General features: G+C 48.9%; 1 protein-coding gene across 2 annotated transcripts in view; it reads right to left on the bottom strand.

Annotated features, from left to right (window-relative positions):
• The window catches only part of klf5a (Kruppel-like factor 5a), a 31,978-nt gene extending 24,474 nt beyond the window's left edge, over nt 1–7,504 (bottom strand). Inside the window, exons 1-2 of one of the 2 annotated variants that reach the window (XM_052503378.1) lie at nt 7,029–7,504; nt 1,641–2,745 (exon numbers count right to left, since the gene is read on the bottom strand). In XM_052503378.1, coding sequence (XP_052359338.1) covers nt 1,641–2,745; nt 7,029–7,214 — 1,291 coding nt within the window. In that variant the 5' untranslated portion in view covers nt 7,215–7,504. Of the gene's footprint in view, nt 1–1,640; nt 2,746–6,652; nt 6,810–7,028 lie in introns of those variants that run through there. The other variant, XM_052503379.1, reaches the window with a different exon arrangement.
• Between the last annotated feature and the right edge of the window lie 8,766 nt (nt 7,505–16,270).

Genomic DNA, 16,270 nt, shown 5'->3' with positions numbered 1-16,270 from the left:
GGAGGAGTCCTGACAGTAGAGGGAGGGAGGAGTCCTGACAGTAGAGGGAGGGATACGTCCTGACAGTAGAGGGAGGGATAAGTCCTGACAGTAGAGGGAGGGATAAGTCCTGACAGTAGAGGGAGGGAGGAGTCCTGACAGTAGAGGGAGGAGTCCTGACAGTAGAGGGAGGGATATGTCCTGACAGTAGAGGGAGGGATACGTCCTGACAGTAGAGGGAGGGATACGTCCTGACAGTAGAGGGAGGGAGGAGTCCTGACAGTAGAGGGAGGGAGGAGTCCTGACAGTAGAGGGAGGGAGGAGTCCTGACAGTAGAGGGAGGGAGGAGTCCTGACAGTAGAGGGAGGGATACGTCCTGACAGTAGAGGGAGGGAGGAGTCCTGACAGTAGAGGGAGGGATACGTCCTGACAGTAGAGGGAGGGAGGGATACGTCCTGACAGTAGAGGGAGGGATACGTCCTGACAGTAGAGGGAGGGAGGAGTCCTGACAGTAGAGGGAGGGATATGTCCTGACAGTAGAGGGAGGGATAAGTCCTGACAGTAGAGGGAGGGATAAGTCCTGACAGTAGAGGGAGGAGGAGTCCTGACAGTAGAGGGAGGAGTCCTGACAGTAGAGGGAGGGAGGAGTCCTGACAGTAGAGGGAGGGATACGTCCTGACAGTAGAGGGAGGGATATGTCCTGACAGTAGAGGGAGGGAGGAGTCCTGACAGTAGAGGGAGGAGTCCTGACAGTAGAGGGAGGGATACGTCCTGACAGTAGAGGGAGGGATTAGTCCTGACAGTAGAGGGAGGGAGGAGTCCTGACAGTAGAGGGAGGGATTAGTCCTGACAGTAGAGGGAGGGATACGTCCTGACAGTAGAGTAAGGGATTAGTCCTGACAGTAGAGGGAGGAGTCCTGACAGTAGAGGGAGGAGTCCTGACAGTAGAGGGAGGAGTCCTGACAGTAGAGGGAGGAGTCCTGACAGTAGAGGGAGGAGTCCTGACAGTAGAGGGAGGGATAAGTCCTGACAGTAGAGGGAGGGATACGTCCTGACAGTAGAGGGAGGGATACGTCCTGACAGTAGAGGGAGGGAGGAGTCCTGACAGTAGAGGGAGGGAGGAGTCCTGACAGTAGAGGGAGGGAGGAGTCCTGACAGTAGAGGGAGGGATAAGTCCTGACAGTAGAGGGAGGGATAAGTCCTGACAGTAGAGGGAGGGATAAGTCCTGACAGTAGAGGGAGGGATATGTCCTGACAGTAGAGGGAGGGAGGGGTCCTGACAGTAGAGGGAGGGAGGGGTCCTGACAGTAGAGGGAGGAGTCCTGACAGTAGAGGGAGGAGTCCTGACAGTAGAGGGAGGAGTCCTGACAGTAGAGGGAGGAGTCCTGACAGTAAGAGGGAGGAGTCCTGACAGTAAGAGGGAGGAGTCCTGACAGTAGAGGGAGGAGTCCTGACAGTAGAGGGAGGGAGGGAGGCGTCCTGACAGTAGAGGGAGGGAGGGAGGAGTCCTGACAGTAGAGGGAGGAGTCCTGACAGTAGAGGGAGGAGTCCTGACAGTAGAGGGAGGAGTCCTGACAGTAGAGGGAGGAGTCCTGACAGTAAGAGGGAGGAGTCCTGACAGTAGAGGGAGGAGTCCTGACAGTAGAGGGAGGAGTCCTGACCTGGGAAGTCACAGTGGTGTATCCTCCTCTTCTCCAGGTCTGGGTTGGTCCTGCGGTTGTAGCGGACCTGCATGGACTGGTTTAGGCTTGGAGCTGGGCCGGAGCCTGGGGCTGGAGTTAGACTTGAGGCTGGGGGCCGAGCCACACCGGTGGGGGAAAGACTGGGGGAGACGCTGACTCCCAGCTTGGAGGCGATAGTGGCGGCATAGGAAGGGGGAGGGGAGAGGTTCTGAAGGAGGTCCTTCTGACGATCTGGGGAGCTGGGCTCTGAGCTGGGAGGAGAGGGGGGCAGGTAGGGGGCCTTGGCCTGATGGTGCTGGGGCTGCTGGAGGAAGTGAGGGTGAGGGTAGGCCCCTCCCACGCTGTGCAGCCCACCACAGTAGCTTGCCTTGGCACTCTGCAGTTGTTGGTGTTGCTGCTGGGCCTGGGCGGCTAAGTGTAGGTCGTGGAAGGTGTGCATGACGGGCGAGGGACCGGAACCTCCGTGATGCTGCCCCGCCCGGTGATGAACATTGTTGCCGTGGTGATGCATGGGCGCGAGAGGGGCGGAGTCCAGCTCAGCAGAGAGCAGCTGGAACAGAGAGTCGTCGTGACGCAGATCGAACGACCCCAGCTCCTCCTTCACGTAAACAGAACCGCCCGTTGCCACGGCGTCAGAGGTCGGGTCACCACCACCGGACGGGCTGAACACGCTAGTGAACTCCGGTAACGAAGAAGAAGAAGAAGACGAAGACGACGACACCGACGTTACCGCGGAAAGGCTGATGCCGTTACTGTGGACGCTACTGCTGGGGCAGTGAGGGTGAGGATGGGCGAAGGGAGAGGAGGAAGAGGGTTCTGTTTTGACCTGCTGGCCCATGCCTCCACCGTTACCCCCAGGCCCCGGGCGTGCCGGCCGACACAAGCCCATCCTCAGGTAGGCCAGGTCGGGCAGGAAGACGTTCATGTTGATGCTGTAAGGAGATCCGCCCTGGTCGTCGCCAAAGAAGTGATCCATCACAGAGGCGCTGTCCCGACGAGACTTGTTCTGCTCTGGAGGGTCAGGATGGGGCATCAGGAGCGACGTCTGGGGGGAGAGGTACTTATCCAGCTCACTCTTCCCTGTCTGAGGAGAAAAGACAAGACTTACTTTAAAAGGTTGGCTCATTATTAATTCTGAACCAAATCTCTATTTTGGATGTAAATGGAATGTTATAAAAAAATAATAATTATGTTTTTTTTTGGGGCGATTTCACTTTGGTTTTAATTAACTTAATAGAGAAACATTTACATTTACATTTAAAACAATCCTTTAATTGATTTTGTTTTAATTAACTTAATAGAGAAACATTCCTTTAATTGATTTAGATTTAATTAACTTAATAGAGAAACATTCCTTTAATTGATTTAGATTTAATTAACTTAATAGAGAAACATTCCTTTAATTGATTTTTTCTTACATCTTTGATCATCAAGTGATACTGATCAGTATGATCGACATGCTGCATTCTGGACAGGAAGAATAAGTTCAGGTATCGACATAAAGTTCAATCATTTACAGATCAAATGTGTTGGTACCCTCATTGAAATAATGCTTCATTCCTCCTGAAAAGAGATGAAATTAAAAGCTCATTTCATCACGATTACTCGCCTTCGGTGTGTGAGGATAAAGCATAGAAGCTGTGAACAAGAGATTAGTTATCGCTTATTCTACAAATATATTCTAAAAGAAAAATGGCCTGGACACATTTGTTGGTACCCCTCAGAAAAGATCATAAATAATTAGATGATAGTGATAAGAAAACTAATTTGTTTCTTTAATTATCATCACACACACACACACACACACACACACACACACACACACACACACACACACACACACACACACACACACACACACACACACACACACACACACACACACACACACACACACACACACACACACGTCTCCAAATTTTTTTCGTAATCAGTCATCCAGCCCATTTAAATGGGGGTAAAGTAGTCACTGTGCTGTTTGGTATCATTGTGGTCATCACACTGACCATGGACCAGAGTTAATGGACCAGATCTGAATCCTACAGTCTGGAGAGGCCTTCTAATGAGTCCTGATCTGAATCCTAGTCTGGAGAGGCCTTCTAATGAGTCCTGATCTGAATCCTAGTCTGGAGAGGCCTTCTAATGAGTCCTGATCTGAATCCTACAGTCTGGAGAGGCCTTCTAATGAGTCCTGATCTGAATCCTAGACTGGAGAGGCCTTCTAATGAGTCCTGATCTGAATCCTACAGTCTGGAGAGGCCTTCTAATGAGTCCTGATCTGAATCCTAGTCTGGAGAGGCCTTCTAATGAGTCCTGATCTGAATCCTACAGTCTGGAGAGGCCTTCTAATGAGTCCTGATCTGAATCCTAGAGTCTGGAGAGGCCTTCTAATGAGTCCTGATCTGAATCCTACAGTCTGGAGAGGCCTTCTAATGAGTCCTGATCTGAATCCTAGTCTGGAGAGGCCTTCTAATGAGTCCTGATCTGAATCCTACAGTCTGGAGAGGCCTTCTAATGAGTCCTGATCTGAATCCTACAGTCTGGAGAGGCCTTCTAATGAGTCCTGATCTGAATCCTAGTCTGGAGAGGCCTTCTAATGAGTCCTGATCTGAATCCTACAGTCTGGAGAGGCCTTCTAATGAGTCCTGATCTGAATCCTAGTCTGGAGAGGCCTTCTAATGAGTCCTGATCTGAATCCTAGTCTGGAGAGGCCTTCTAATGAGTCCTGATCTGAATCCTACAGTCTGGAGAGGCCTTCTAATGAGTCCTGATCTGAATCCTAGTCTGGAGAGGCCTTCTAATGAGTCCTGATCTGAATCCTACAGTCTGGAGAGGCCTTCTAATGAGTCCTGATCTGAATCCTACAGTCTGGAGAGGCCTTCTAATGAGTCCTGATCTGAATCCTACAGTCTGGAGAGGCCTTCTAATGAGTCCTGATCTGAATCCTACAGTCTGGAGAGGCCTTCTAATGAGTCCTGATCTGAATCCTACAGTCTGGAGAGGCCTTCTAATGAGTCCTGATCTGAATCCTACAGTCTGGAGAGGCCTTCTAATGAGTCCTGATCTGAATCCTACAGTCTGCAGAAAGCACCCATCAAACCTGAGACAGCTGGAGCAGTTTGCTCAGGAAGAGCGGGTCAAACTACCTGTTAACAGGTGCAGGAGTCTCACTGAGAGCTACAGAGAACATTTGATTGCAGTGATTACCTCTGAAGGTTGTGCCACATAATATTAGGTTTAAGGGTCCCATCATTTATGTCATCATGTCATTTTATTATGTACAGTATTATGTTGAATAAAAAAATAAAAAACAAAGTCTGATTTCTATTAAATAAATAATAAATAATTACTTTAGTAAATGTCAAGTTATTTCAGAGAAAATGGTACATTCTTAGTTTTTTTTTGTGAAGAGGTACGAACAAACCTGAACATGTCTGAAATACAACTTCATCTATCATGTCAAACCTCATACAGATGGAGGATCATAATTTGACCTATATCGTCACAGAAAAATAATCCTGCAGCAATAGGATCTGAACGTTTAGTCCATAATGTTACTTGATCGGTCGATAGACTATTAGCTGGCCCGAAAAAAAAGTAGACTACGTGGAAAAAGTGCAATACTGTAAAATAGAAATCGTGTGTTAGTAGTATGGGTTTATCGAGGCAAGGGGGAAATCCTCCGCGAGAAAAGAGCGATCAAATTAAGATACTACATTCTATACAGTCCATTTATTAAGAGTTCGGAGCCAGTGTTTGACTGTGTCATGCTGAAACTATGTGGTGACCAGTGGGATGAGGAGTCCGGTAGTAATGTCTGATAGGACAGACAGAGTCACCAGGCAGACATGTGTCAAGTAGCCTTCAGTGAGCTGCTGCCACATTCCCACCTCAGCTGTAAACTGTTCTCACACCAACCAGACCAGAGGGCTTTAAACAGGCCCTGTCTGCTTCCCAAACGGCACCCACAGGGCTGTGATTAAAACTAGTGCACTACATAGGGAATAGGGTGCCATTGACTTCGGTTTAAAAGTAGTGCACTACATAGGGAATAGGGTGCCATTAACGTCGGGTTAAAAGTAGTGCACTACATAGGGAATAGGGTGCCATTAACGTTGGTTTAAAAGTAGTGCACTACATAGGGAATAGGGTGCCATTAACGTCGGTTTAAAAGTAGTGCACTACATAGGGAATAGGCTGCCATTTGGGACAGCGACCTACTGACAGGTGGTCATGATGAAGGAATGAACCTGACTCTCTCTCTCCATTCCCTCTGCTCAGGAGGAAAACAACACACACACACACACACACACACACACACACACACACACACACACACACACACACACACACACACACACACACACACACACACACACACACACACACACACACACACACACGATAATAAATACTATTCAGGCTCCACATAAATAACTCATTAAAGATCATCCAACTAATGGAGGAAATGGTTACTGGACATTGGCAAGGAAAAACACCCTCCCTGTTGGTGCTTCCGCTGTCCCGCAAAGTAACTGCTCTGTCCTGTTCTTTACGCAATGGCTTGCTGTCTGAAGGAACGCTTTTCTATTTCTGTCCTTTAGATCGTCCAGCTGTTAACTGGTCATGTATATGTGCCACAAGTGTCCCGATTAAGGCGCTCGGGCTGTCTGTCTGTCGACATTGCTGGGAAGTTTCTACCTACTATATCGGGTTGGGTCCGGACTCGCGCCGTGCGTTAGAGAGTAGATGGGATCGGACGGAGTCAGTTGTTGATGGGAATGGTAGCCAAGAAACCAATTGTGAGCAACTGGCACTGTCTGGCATAGCTGCCTGTCCTACCAGTTCCAATGAACTATGAGCTAAATGCGTCTTGCTATTTTTTTTAAACTAGGCAAGTCAGTTAAGAACAAATTATTATTTACAATGACGGCCTAGAAACAGTGGGTTAACTGCCTTGTTCAGGGGCAGAACGACAGATTGTTTGTTACCTTGTCAGCTCGGGGATTCAATCCAGCAACCATTCAGTTACTAGTCCAACACTTTAACCACGAGGCTACCTGCCGTTCCGGCGATGTCTCTCGTTCCCAATCATGTAATCTTCCTGCTGTGTCCCGACCCATAGGCCTACACATCGAATGATACAATACTTACGACCATAAACAACATCAGGAGACGTTATTATTACGCACAATTAAAGCGCCAATCTCCTCTACATTTTTTATAATACTATATATAGTATTCCCCACATCACAGCAAAACGAACAGCCTTAGTGCTTTGCAACATGCCAACCAACCTCGCCCATTCTGAGATAAAGAATAGCCGACACCGGGGAGAACATCTCCACACTGACAAACTGCATTTACCTGGTGCGCGTATTCACTCTGTCCACTCCTTTCCATCAGTAGGTTCTTGGTATCGAAACCGAACAGAGCCGACTCCTCGGCCGGGAAGCCTTCCGAAAGCATGGGCTTGAGCAGGGTGTAGAACATCTCGTCCTGCCCGGTCCCGGTCCCGGTCCCAGCGCTCATCGTGATCAGCGTCGCGGCCATATAGATTTATACTCCCCACCGGAATAACAAGGTGCGAGCGGCCGCAATAATAATCATATAATAACGACTGATGAAACGGGACGGTGCATGAGAAGACTGACTGTAGCGATGTATTCAAGTCTGTGTGTGGTCTAATTAGCGATCTCGTCCGACTGGGTTATCCACTACACTTGTCTCGGTTCGGTAGGACTGGAGTCTGTTGGGATAGTGCAAAGCTTCTGCTCTTTTCTATCCATGTCAACTCATGCGACGAGAGGAAGCGAGGCGGGCGTGGGGCAGGTTCAGTCGGTTTAGTGTTTCAAAAAAATAAAAGAGTCAGGGCGTGGCCAACAAAATAAGACAGAACAGAAACGCCTCACACACCGTTAATAAAACGCCTTTTGTACAACAACAGTAAACAGCTCCCCTTGAACCGAGACCCCTTCACAGAGGGCTTCTCTCTCCCTAAAGCCCCGTTTACTAAATATGTAGCTAGGTTACACACATACCGAGGAACGCTCATTATTATCCTTATACTCACCATGGTTCGTGTTCTCAAGCGTTGCCCTGCATCATTTCACAGGGTTCCCTCCTGTGCTTCTAGAACATTTTCTATCAACACCAAATAAAATCATTTTTTATTTATGTACATTCTGTGGAATGTGCCTCTACTGGGAATATTAAACTGTAGTCGACACGTTTATTTTCATCCCTTAATTTATTCATATTCCGAATGATTCTTCTCAGAAGTTTACGTCATACATCTTTTTATATTCAAGGTATTTTCGAGGTTCATTGATAAAATGAGAACGAGTTCAGAAAGTTAGTGGCTGACCAGGGTGATACACCCACTGACCAGGGTGATACACCCACTGACCAGGGTGATACACCCACTGACCAGGGTGATAAACCTACTGACCAGGGTGATAAACCCACTGACCAGGGTGATACACCCACTGACCAGGGTGATAAACCCACAGACCAGGGTGATAAACCCACTGACCAGGGTGATGGAACTACTGACCAGGGTGATAAACCCACTGACCAGGGTGATAAACATGCTGACCAGGGTGATAAACCAGGGTGATAAACCCACTGACCAGAGTGATAAACCTGCTGTCCAGGGTGATAAACCCGCTGACCAGGGTGATGGAACTACTGACCAGGGTGATAAACCCACTGACCAGGGTGATGGAACTACTGACCAGGGTGATAAACCCACCGACCAGGGTGATAAACCTGCTGTCCAGGGTGATAAACCCGCTGACCAGGGTGATAAACCCACTGACCAGGGTGATAAACCCACTGACCAGGGTGATAAACCCGCTGACCAGGGTGATAAACCCACTGACCAGGGTGATGGAACCGCCGACCAGGGTGATAAACCCACTGACCAGGGTGATGGAACCGCCGACCAGGGTGATAAACCCACTGACCAGGGCGATAAACCTGCTGTCCAGGGTGATAAAACCCGCTGACCAGGGTGATGGAAAAGCTGACCAGGGTGATGGAACTACTGACCAGGGTGATAAACCCACTGACCAGGGCGATGGAACCGCGACCAGGGTGATAAACCCGCTGACAAGGGTGATAAACCCGCTGACCAGGGTGATAAACCCACTGACCAGGGTGATAACTAAACTGACCAGGGTGATAAACCCACTGACCAGGGTGATAAACCCGCTGACCCCACTGACCAGGGTGATAAACCCACTGACCAGGGTGATGGAAAAGCTGACCAGGGTGATAAACCCACTGACCAGGGTGATAAACCAGGGTGATAAACCCACTGACCAGGGTGATAAACCAGGGTGATAAACCCGCTGACCAGGGTGATAAACCGCTGACCAGGGTGATGGAACCCACTGACCAGGGTGATAAACCCACTGACCAGGGTGATAAACCCACTGACCAGGGTGATAAACCCGCTGACCAGGGTGATAAACCCGCTGACCAGGGTGATAAACCCGCTGACCAGGGTGATAAACCCGCTGACCAGGGTGATGGAACTACTGACCAGGGTGATAAACCCACTGACCAGGGTGATAAACCCACTGACCAGGGTGATAAACCCGCTGACCAGGGTGATAAACCCACTGACCAGGGTGATAAACCCGCTGACCAGGGTGATAAACCCGCTGACCAGGGTGATAAACCCACTGACCAGGGTGATAAACCCGCTGACCAGGGTGATAAACCCGCTGACCAGGGTGATAAAGGGTGATAAACCCACTGACCAGGGTGATGGAACTGACCAGGGCTGAAAACCCGCTGACCAGGGTGATAAACCGCACTGACCAGGGTGATGGAACTACCAGGGTGACCAACCCACTGACCAGGGTGATAAACCCACTGACCAGGGTGATGGAACCGCCGGTGATAAACCCACCGACCAGGGTGAAACCAGGGTGATAAACCCACTGACCAGGGTGATAAACCCGCTGACCAGGGTGATAAACCCGCTGACCAGGGTGATAAACCCACTGACCAGGGTGATAAACCCACTGACCAGGGTGATAAACCCACTGACCAGGGTGATAAACCCGACCAGGGTGACCACCAGGGTGATAAACCCGCTGACCAGGGTGATAAACCGCCCGACCAGGGTGATAAACCCACTGACCAGGGTGATAAACCCACCAGGGTGATGGAACCACCAGGGTGATGGAACCCACTGACCAGGGTGATAAACCCACTGACCAGGGTGATAAACCCCTGACCAAGCTGACCAGGGTGATAAACCCGCTGACCAGGGTGATGGAAAAGCCCGCTGACCAGGGTGATAAACCCGCTGACCAGGGTGATAAACCCACTGACCAGGGTGATGGAACAGCTGACCAGGGTGATAAACCCACTGACCAGGGTGATAAACCCGCTGACCAGGGTGATAAACCCACTGACCAGGGTGATAAACCCACTGACCAGGGTGATAAACCCGCTGACCAGGGTGATAAACCCACTGACCAGGGTGATAAACCCACTGACCAGGGTGATAAACCCGCTGACCAGGGTGATAAACCCACTGACCAGGGTGATAAACCCACTGACCAGGGTGATAAACCCACTGACCAGGGTGATAAACCCGCTGACCAGGGTGATAAACCCACTGACCAGGGTGATGGAACCCGCTGACCAGGGTGATAAACCCACTGACCAGGGTGATAAACCCGCTGACCAGGGTGATGGAAAAGCTGACCAGGGTGATAAACCCGCTGACCAGGGTGATAAACCCACTGACCAGGGTGATAAACCCGCTGACCAGGGTGATAAACCCACTGACCAGGGTGATAAACCCGCTGACCAGGGTGATGGAAAAGCTGACCAGGGTGATAAACCCGCTGACCAGGGTGATAAACCCGCTGACCAGGGTGATAAACCCGCTGACCCAGGGTGATGGAACCAGCTGACCAGGGTGATAAACCCGCTGACCAGGGTGATAAACCCGCTGACCAGGGTGATAAACCCACTGACCAGGGTGATAAACCCGCTGACCAGGGTGATAAACCCGCCGACCAGGGTGATAAACCCGCTGACCAGGGTGATGGAACAGCTGACCAGGGTGATAAACCCGCTGACCAGGGTGATAAACCCGCTGACCAAGGGTGATAAACCCGCTGACCAGGGTGATAAACCCGCTGACCAGGGTGATAAACCCGCTGACCAGGGTGATAAACCCGCTGACCAGGGTGATAAACCCGCTGACCAAGGGTGATAAACCCGCTGACCAAGGGTGATAAACCCGCTGACCAGGGTGATGGAACTACTGACCAGGGTGATAAACCCGCTGACCAGGGTGACAAACCCGCGGACCAAGGGTGATACACCCGCTGGCCAAGGGTGATAAACCCGCTGACCAAGGGTGATAGATCCGCCGACCAGGGTGATGGAACTACTGACCAGGGTGATAAACCCGCTGACGAAGGTGTTAAACCCGCCGACCAGGGTGATGGAACTACTGACCAGGGTGATAAACCCGCTGACCAGGGTGATAAACCCGCTGACCAGGGTGATGTAACCGCCGACCAGGGTGGTAAACCCGCTGACCAGGGAGATGGAACAGCTGACCAGGGAGATGGAACAGCTGACCAGGGAGATAAACCCGCTGACCAGGGTGATAAACCCGCTGACCAGGGTGATAAACCCGCTGACCAAGGGTGATAAACCCGTTGACCAAGGTGATGGAACTACTGACCAGGGTGATAAACCCGCTGACCAGGGTGACAAACCCGCGGACCAGGGTGATAAACCCACTGACCAGGGTGATAAATACGCTGACCAGGGTGATGGAACCCACTGACCAGGGTGATAAACCCGCTGACCAGGGTGACCAGGGATAAACCCGCTGACAAACCCACTGACCAGGGTGATAAACCCGCTGACCAGGGTGATAAACCCGCCGACCAGGGTGATAAACCCGCTGACCAGGGTGATGGAAACCCCAGCTGACCAGGGTGTTAAACCCGCCGACCAGGGTGATGGAACTACTGACCAGGGTGATAAACCCGCTGACCAGGGTGACAAACCCGCTGACCAAGGGTGATAAACCCGTTGACCAAGGTGATGGAACTACTGACCAGGGTGATAAACCCGCTGACCAGGGTGACAAACCCGCGGACCAAGGGTGATAAACCCGCTGACCAAGGGTGATAAATCCGCTGACCAGGGTGATGGAACTACTGACCAGGGTGATAAAACGCCGACCAGGGTGATAAAACGCCGACCAGGGTGATGGAACCTGCCGACCAGGGTGATGGAACCGCTGACCAGGGTGATGGAACCGCTGACCAGGGTGATGGAACCCTATACACAGAATAAGTTAACGACCCTTCACCTCCAATACACAGAATAAGTTAACGATCCTTCACCTCCAATACACAGAATAAGTTAACGATCCTTCACCTCCAATACACAGAATAAGATTAACGATCCTTCAACCTCCAATACACAGAATAAGTTAACGATCCTTCACCTCCAATACACAGAATAAGTTAACGATCCTTCACCTCCAATACACAGAATAAGTTAACGATCCTTCACCTCCAATACACAGAATAAGTTAACGATCCTTCACCTCCAATACACAGAATAAGTTAACGATCCTTCACCTCCAATACACAGAATAAGTTAACGATCCTTCACCTCCAATACACAGAATAAGTTAACGATCCTTCACCACCAATACACAGAATAAGTTAACGATCCTTCATCTCAATACACAGAATAAGTTAACGATCCTTCACCTCCAATACACAGAATAAGTTAACGATCCTTCACCACCAATACACAGAATAAGTTAACGATCCTTCACCTCCAATACACAGAATAAGTTAACGATCCTTCACCTCCAATACACAGAATAAGTTAACGATCCTTCACCTCCAATACACAGAATAAGTTAACGATCCTTCACCTCCAATACACAGAATAAGTTAACGATCCTTCACCTCCAATACACAGAATAAGTTAACGATCCTTCACCACCAATACACAGAATAAGTTAAACCTCCAATACACAGAATAAGTTAACGATCCTTCACCTCCAATACACAGAATAAGTTAACGATCCTTCACCACCAATACACAGAATAAGTTAACGATCCTTCACCTCCAATACACAGAATAAGTTAACGATCCTTCACCTCCAATACACAGAATAAGTTAACGATCCTTCACCTCCAATACACAGAATAAGTTAACGATCCTTCACCTCCAATACACAGAATAAGTTAAACCTCCAATACACAGAATAAGTTAACGATCCTTCACCTCCAATACACAGAATAAGTTAACGATCCTTCACCACCAATACACAGAATAAGTTAACGATCCTTCACCTCCAATACACAGAATAAGTTAACGATCCTTCACCTCCAATACACAGAATAAGTTAACGATCCTTCACCTCCAATACACAGAATAAGTTAACGATCCTTCACCTCCAATACACAGAATAAGTTAACGATCCTTCACCTCCAATACACAGAATAAGTTAACGATCCTTCACCTCCAATACACAGAATAAGTTAACGATCCTTCACCTCCAATACACAGAATAAGTTAACGATCCTTCACCTCCAATACACAGAATAAGTTAACGATCCTTCACCTCCAATACACAGAATAAGTTAACGATCCTTCACCTCCAATACACAGAATAAGTTAAACCTCCAATACACAGAATAAGTTAACGATCCTTCACCTCCAATACACAGAATAAGTTAACGATCCTTCACAGAATGTTCTGGAATGGATGCTTAGCTCAGAAACATAGAAAGAAAGGAAGATTGAGAGGAGGGAGGGAGGGAGGGACGGAGGGAGGGAGGGAGGGAGTAATTTAAGCAATTCAGGCGGACAGACGGGCTCAATAATATGACACCGATAAGAGTCATGAGTCTGAAAACATCAAGGTATGCCTACCATTTCTATTTTTAAAGCCAATGCCTTCTTGCCTTTCGTCTAACAAATCAAATAGCGGAGAGGAGGAGGAGCTACTGCCTGAGCTGCTGTCCCCTCTACTAGATGACTGCTGTCCCCTCTACTAGATGACTGCTGTCCCCTCTACTAGATGACTGCTGTCCCCTCTACTAGATGACTGCTGTCCCCTCTACTAGATGACTGCTGTCCCCTCTACTAGATGACTGCTGGCCCCTCTACTAGATGACTGCTGGCCCCTCTACTAGATGACTGCTGGCCCCTCTACTAGATGACTGCTGTCCCCTCTACTAGATGACTGCTGTCCCCTCTACTAGATGACTGCTGTCCCCTCTACTAGATGACTGCTGGCCCCTCTACTAGATGACTGCTGGCCCCTCTACTAGATGACTGCTGGCCCCTCTACTAGATGACTGCTGTCCCTCTACTAGATGACTGCTGTCCCCTACTAGATGACTGCTGTAGATGACTGCTGTCCCCTCTACTAGATGACTGCTGTCCCCTCTACTAGATGACTGCTGTCCCCTCTACTAGATGACTGCTGGCCCCTCTACTAGATGACTGCTGTCCCCTCTACTAGATGACTGCTGTCCCCTCTACTAGATGACTGCTGTCCCCTCTACTAGATGACTGCTGTCCCCTCTACTAGATGACTGCTGTCCCCTCTACTAGATGACTGCTGTCCCCTCTACTAGATGACTGCTGTCCCCTCTACTAGATGACTGCTGGCCCCTCTACTAGATGACTGCTGGCCCCTCTACTAGATGACTGCTGGCCCCTCTACTAGATGACTGCTGTCCCCTCTACTAGATGACTGCTGGCCCCTCTACTAGATGACTGCTGTCCCCTCTACTAGATGACTGCTGTCCCCTCTACTAGATGACTGCTGTCCCCTCTACTAGATGACTGCTGTCCCCTCTACTAGATGACTGCTGGCCCCTCTACTAGATGACTGCTGGCCCCTCTACTAGATGACTGCTGTCCCCTCTACTAGATGACTGCTGTCCCCTCTACTAGATGACTGCTGTCCCCTCTACTAGATGACTGCTGTCCCCTCTACTAGATGACTGCTGTCCCCTCTACTAGATGACTGCTGTCCCCTCTACTAGATGACTGCTGTCCCCCACTTAGATGATACAGGTTGCTGATGACTTGTCCCCACTAGAAGGATACAGGTTGCTGTTGTTTTCCCACTTAGAAGATGACAGGTTGCTGTTGTTTTCCCCTACTTAGATGACAGGTTGCTGTTGTTTTCCCCACTTAGAAGGATACACTGCTGTCCCCACTTAGAAGGATACAGGTTGCTGTTGTTTTCCCCACTACTAGATGACTGCTGTCCCCTCTACTAGATGACTGCTGTTGTTTTCCCCACTTAGAAGGATGACTGCTGTCCCCACTTACTAGATGACTGCTGTCCAACCACTAGAAGATACAGGTTGCTGTTGTTTTCCAACCACTTAGAAGATGACTGCTGTTGTTTTCCCCACTTACTAGATGACTGCTGTCCAAACCACTTAGAAGATACAGGTTGCTGTTGTTTTCCAACCACTTAGATGATACAGTCCCCTTGCTGATGACTTTCCAACCTACTAGATGATACAGTTGCTGTTGTTTTCCAACCACTTAGAAGGATGACTGCTGTTGTTTTCCAACCACTTAGAAGGATACAGGTTGCTGTTGTTTTCCAACCACTTAGAAGGATACAGACTGCTGTTGTTTTCCAACCACTTAGAAGGATACAGGTTGCTGTTGTTTTCCAACCACTTAGAAGGATACAGGTTGCTGTTGTTTTCCAACCACTTAGAAGGATACAGGTTGCTGTTGTTTTCCAACCACTTAGAAGGATACAGGTTGCTGGTTTTCCAACCACTTAGAAGGATACAGGTTGCTGTTGTTTTCCAACCACTTAGAAGGATACAGGTTGCTGTTGTTTTCCAACCACTTAGAAGGATACAGCTGTTGCTGTTGTGCTGTTCAAACCACTTAGAAGGATACAGGTTGCTGTTGTTTTTCAATGACACTGTTGTTTTCCCCCCTTAGAAGGATACACTGCTGTTGTTTTCCAACCACTTAGAAGTATACAGGTTGCTGTTGTTTTACAAACCACTTAGAAGGATACAGGTTGCTGTTGTTTTTCAACCACTTAGAAGGATACAGGTTGCTGTTGTTTTCCAACCACTTAGAAGGATACAGGTTGCTGTTGTTTTCCAACCACTTAGAAGGATACAGGTTGCTGTTGTTTTCCAACCACTTAGAAGGATACAGGTTGCTGTTGTTTTTCAACCACTTGGAAGGATACAGCTGTTGTTTTCCAACCACTGCTGTTGTTTTCCAACCACTTAGAAGGATACAGGTTGCTGTTGTTTTTCAACCACTTAGAAGGATACAGGTTGCTGTTGTTGCTGTCCAACCACTTAGAAGGATACAGGTTGCTGTTGTTTTCCAACCACTTAGAAGGATACAGGTTGCTGTTGTTTTCCAACCACTTAGAAGGATACAGGTTGCTGTTGTTTTCCTGTTGTTTTCCACTTAGAAGGATACAGGTTGCTGTTGTAACCACTTAGAAGGATACAGGTTGCTGTTGTTTTCCAACCACTTAGAAGGATACAGGTTGCTGTTGTTTTCCAACCACTTAGAAGGATACA

This window comes from Oncorhynchus keta, unplaced genomic scaffold (genome assembly GCF_023373465.1).
Source record: "Oncorhynchus keta strain PuntledgeMale-10-30-2019 unplaced genomic scaffold, Oket_V2 Un_contig_17302_pilon_pilon, whole genome shotgun sequence".
NCBI lineage: Eukaryota > Metazoa > Chordata > Actinopteri > Salmoniformes > Salmonidae > Oncorhynchus > Oncorhynchus keta.
This window is presented reverse-complemented; position numbering and strand designations above follow the sequence as displayed.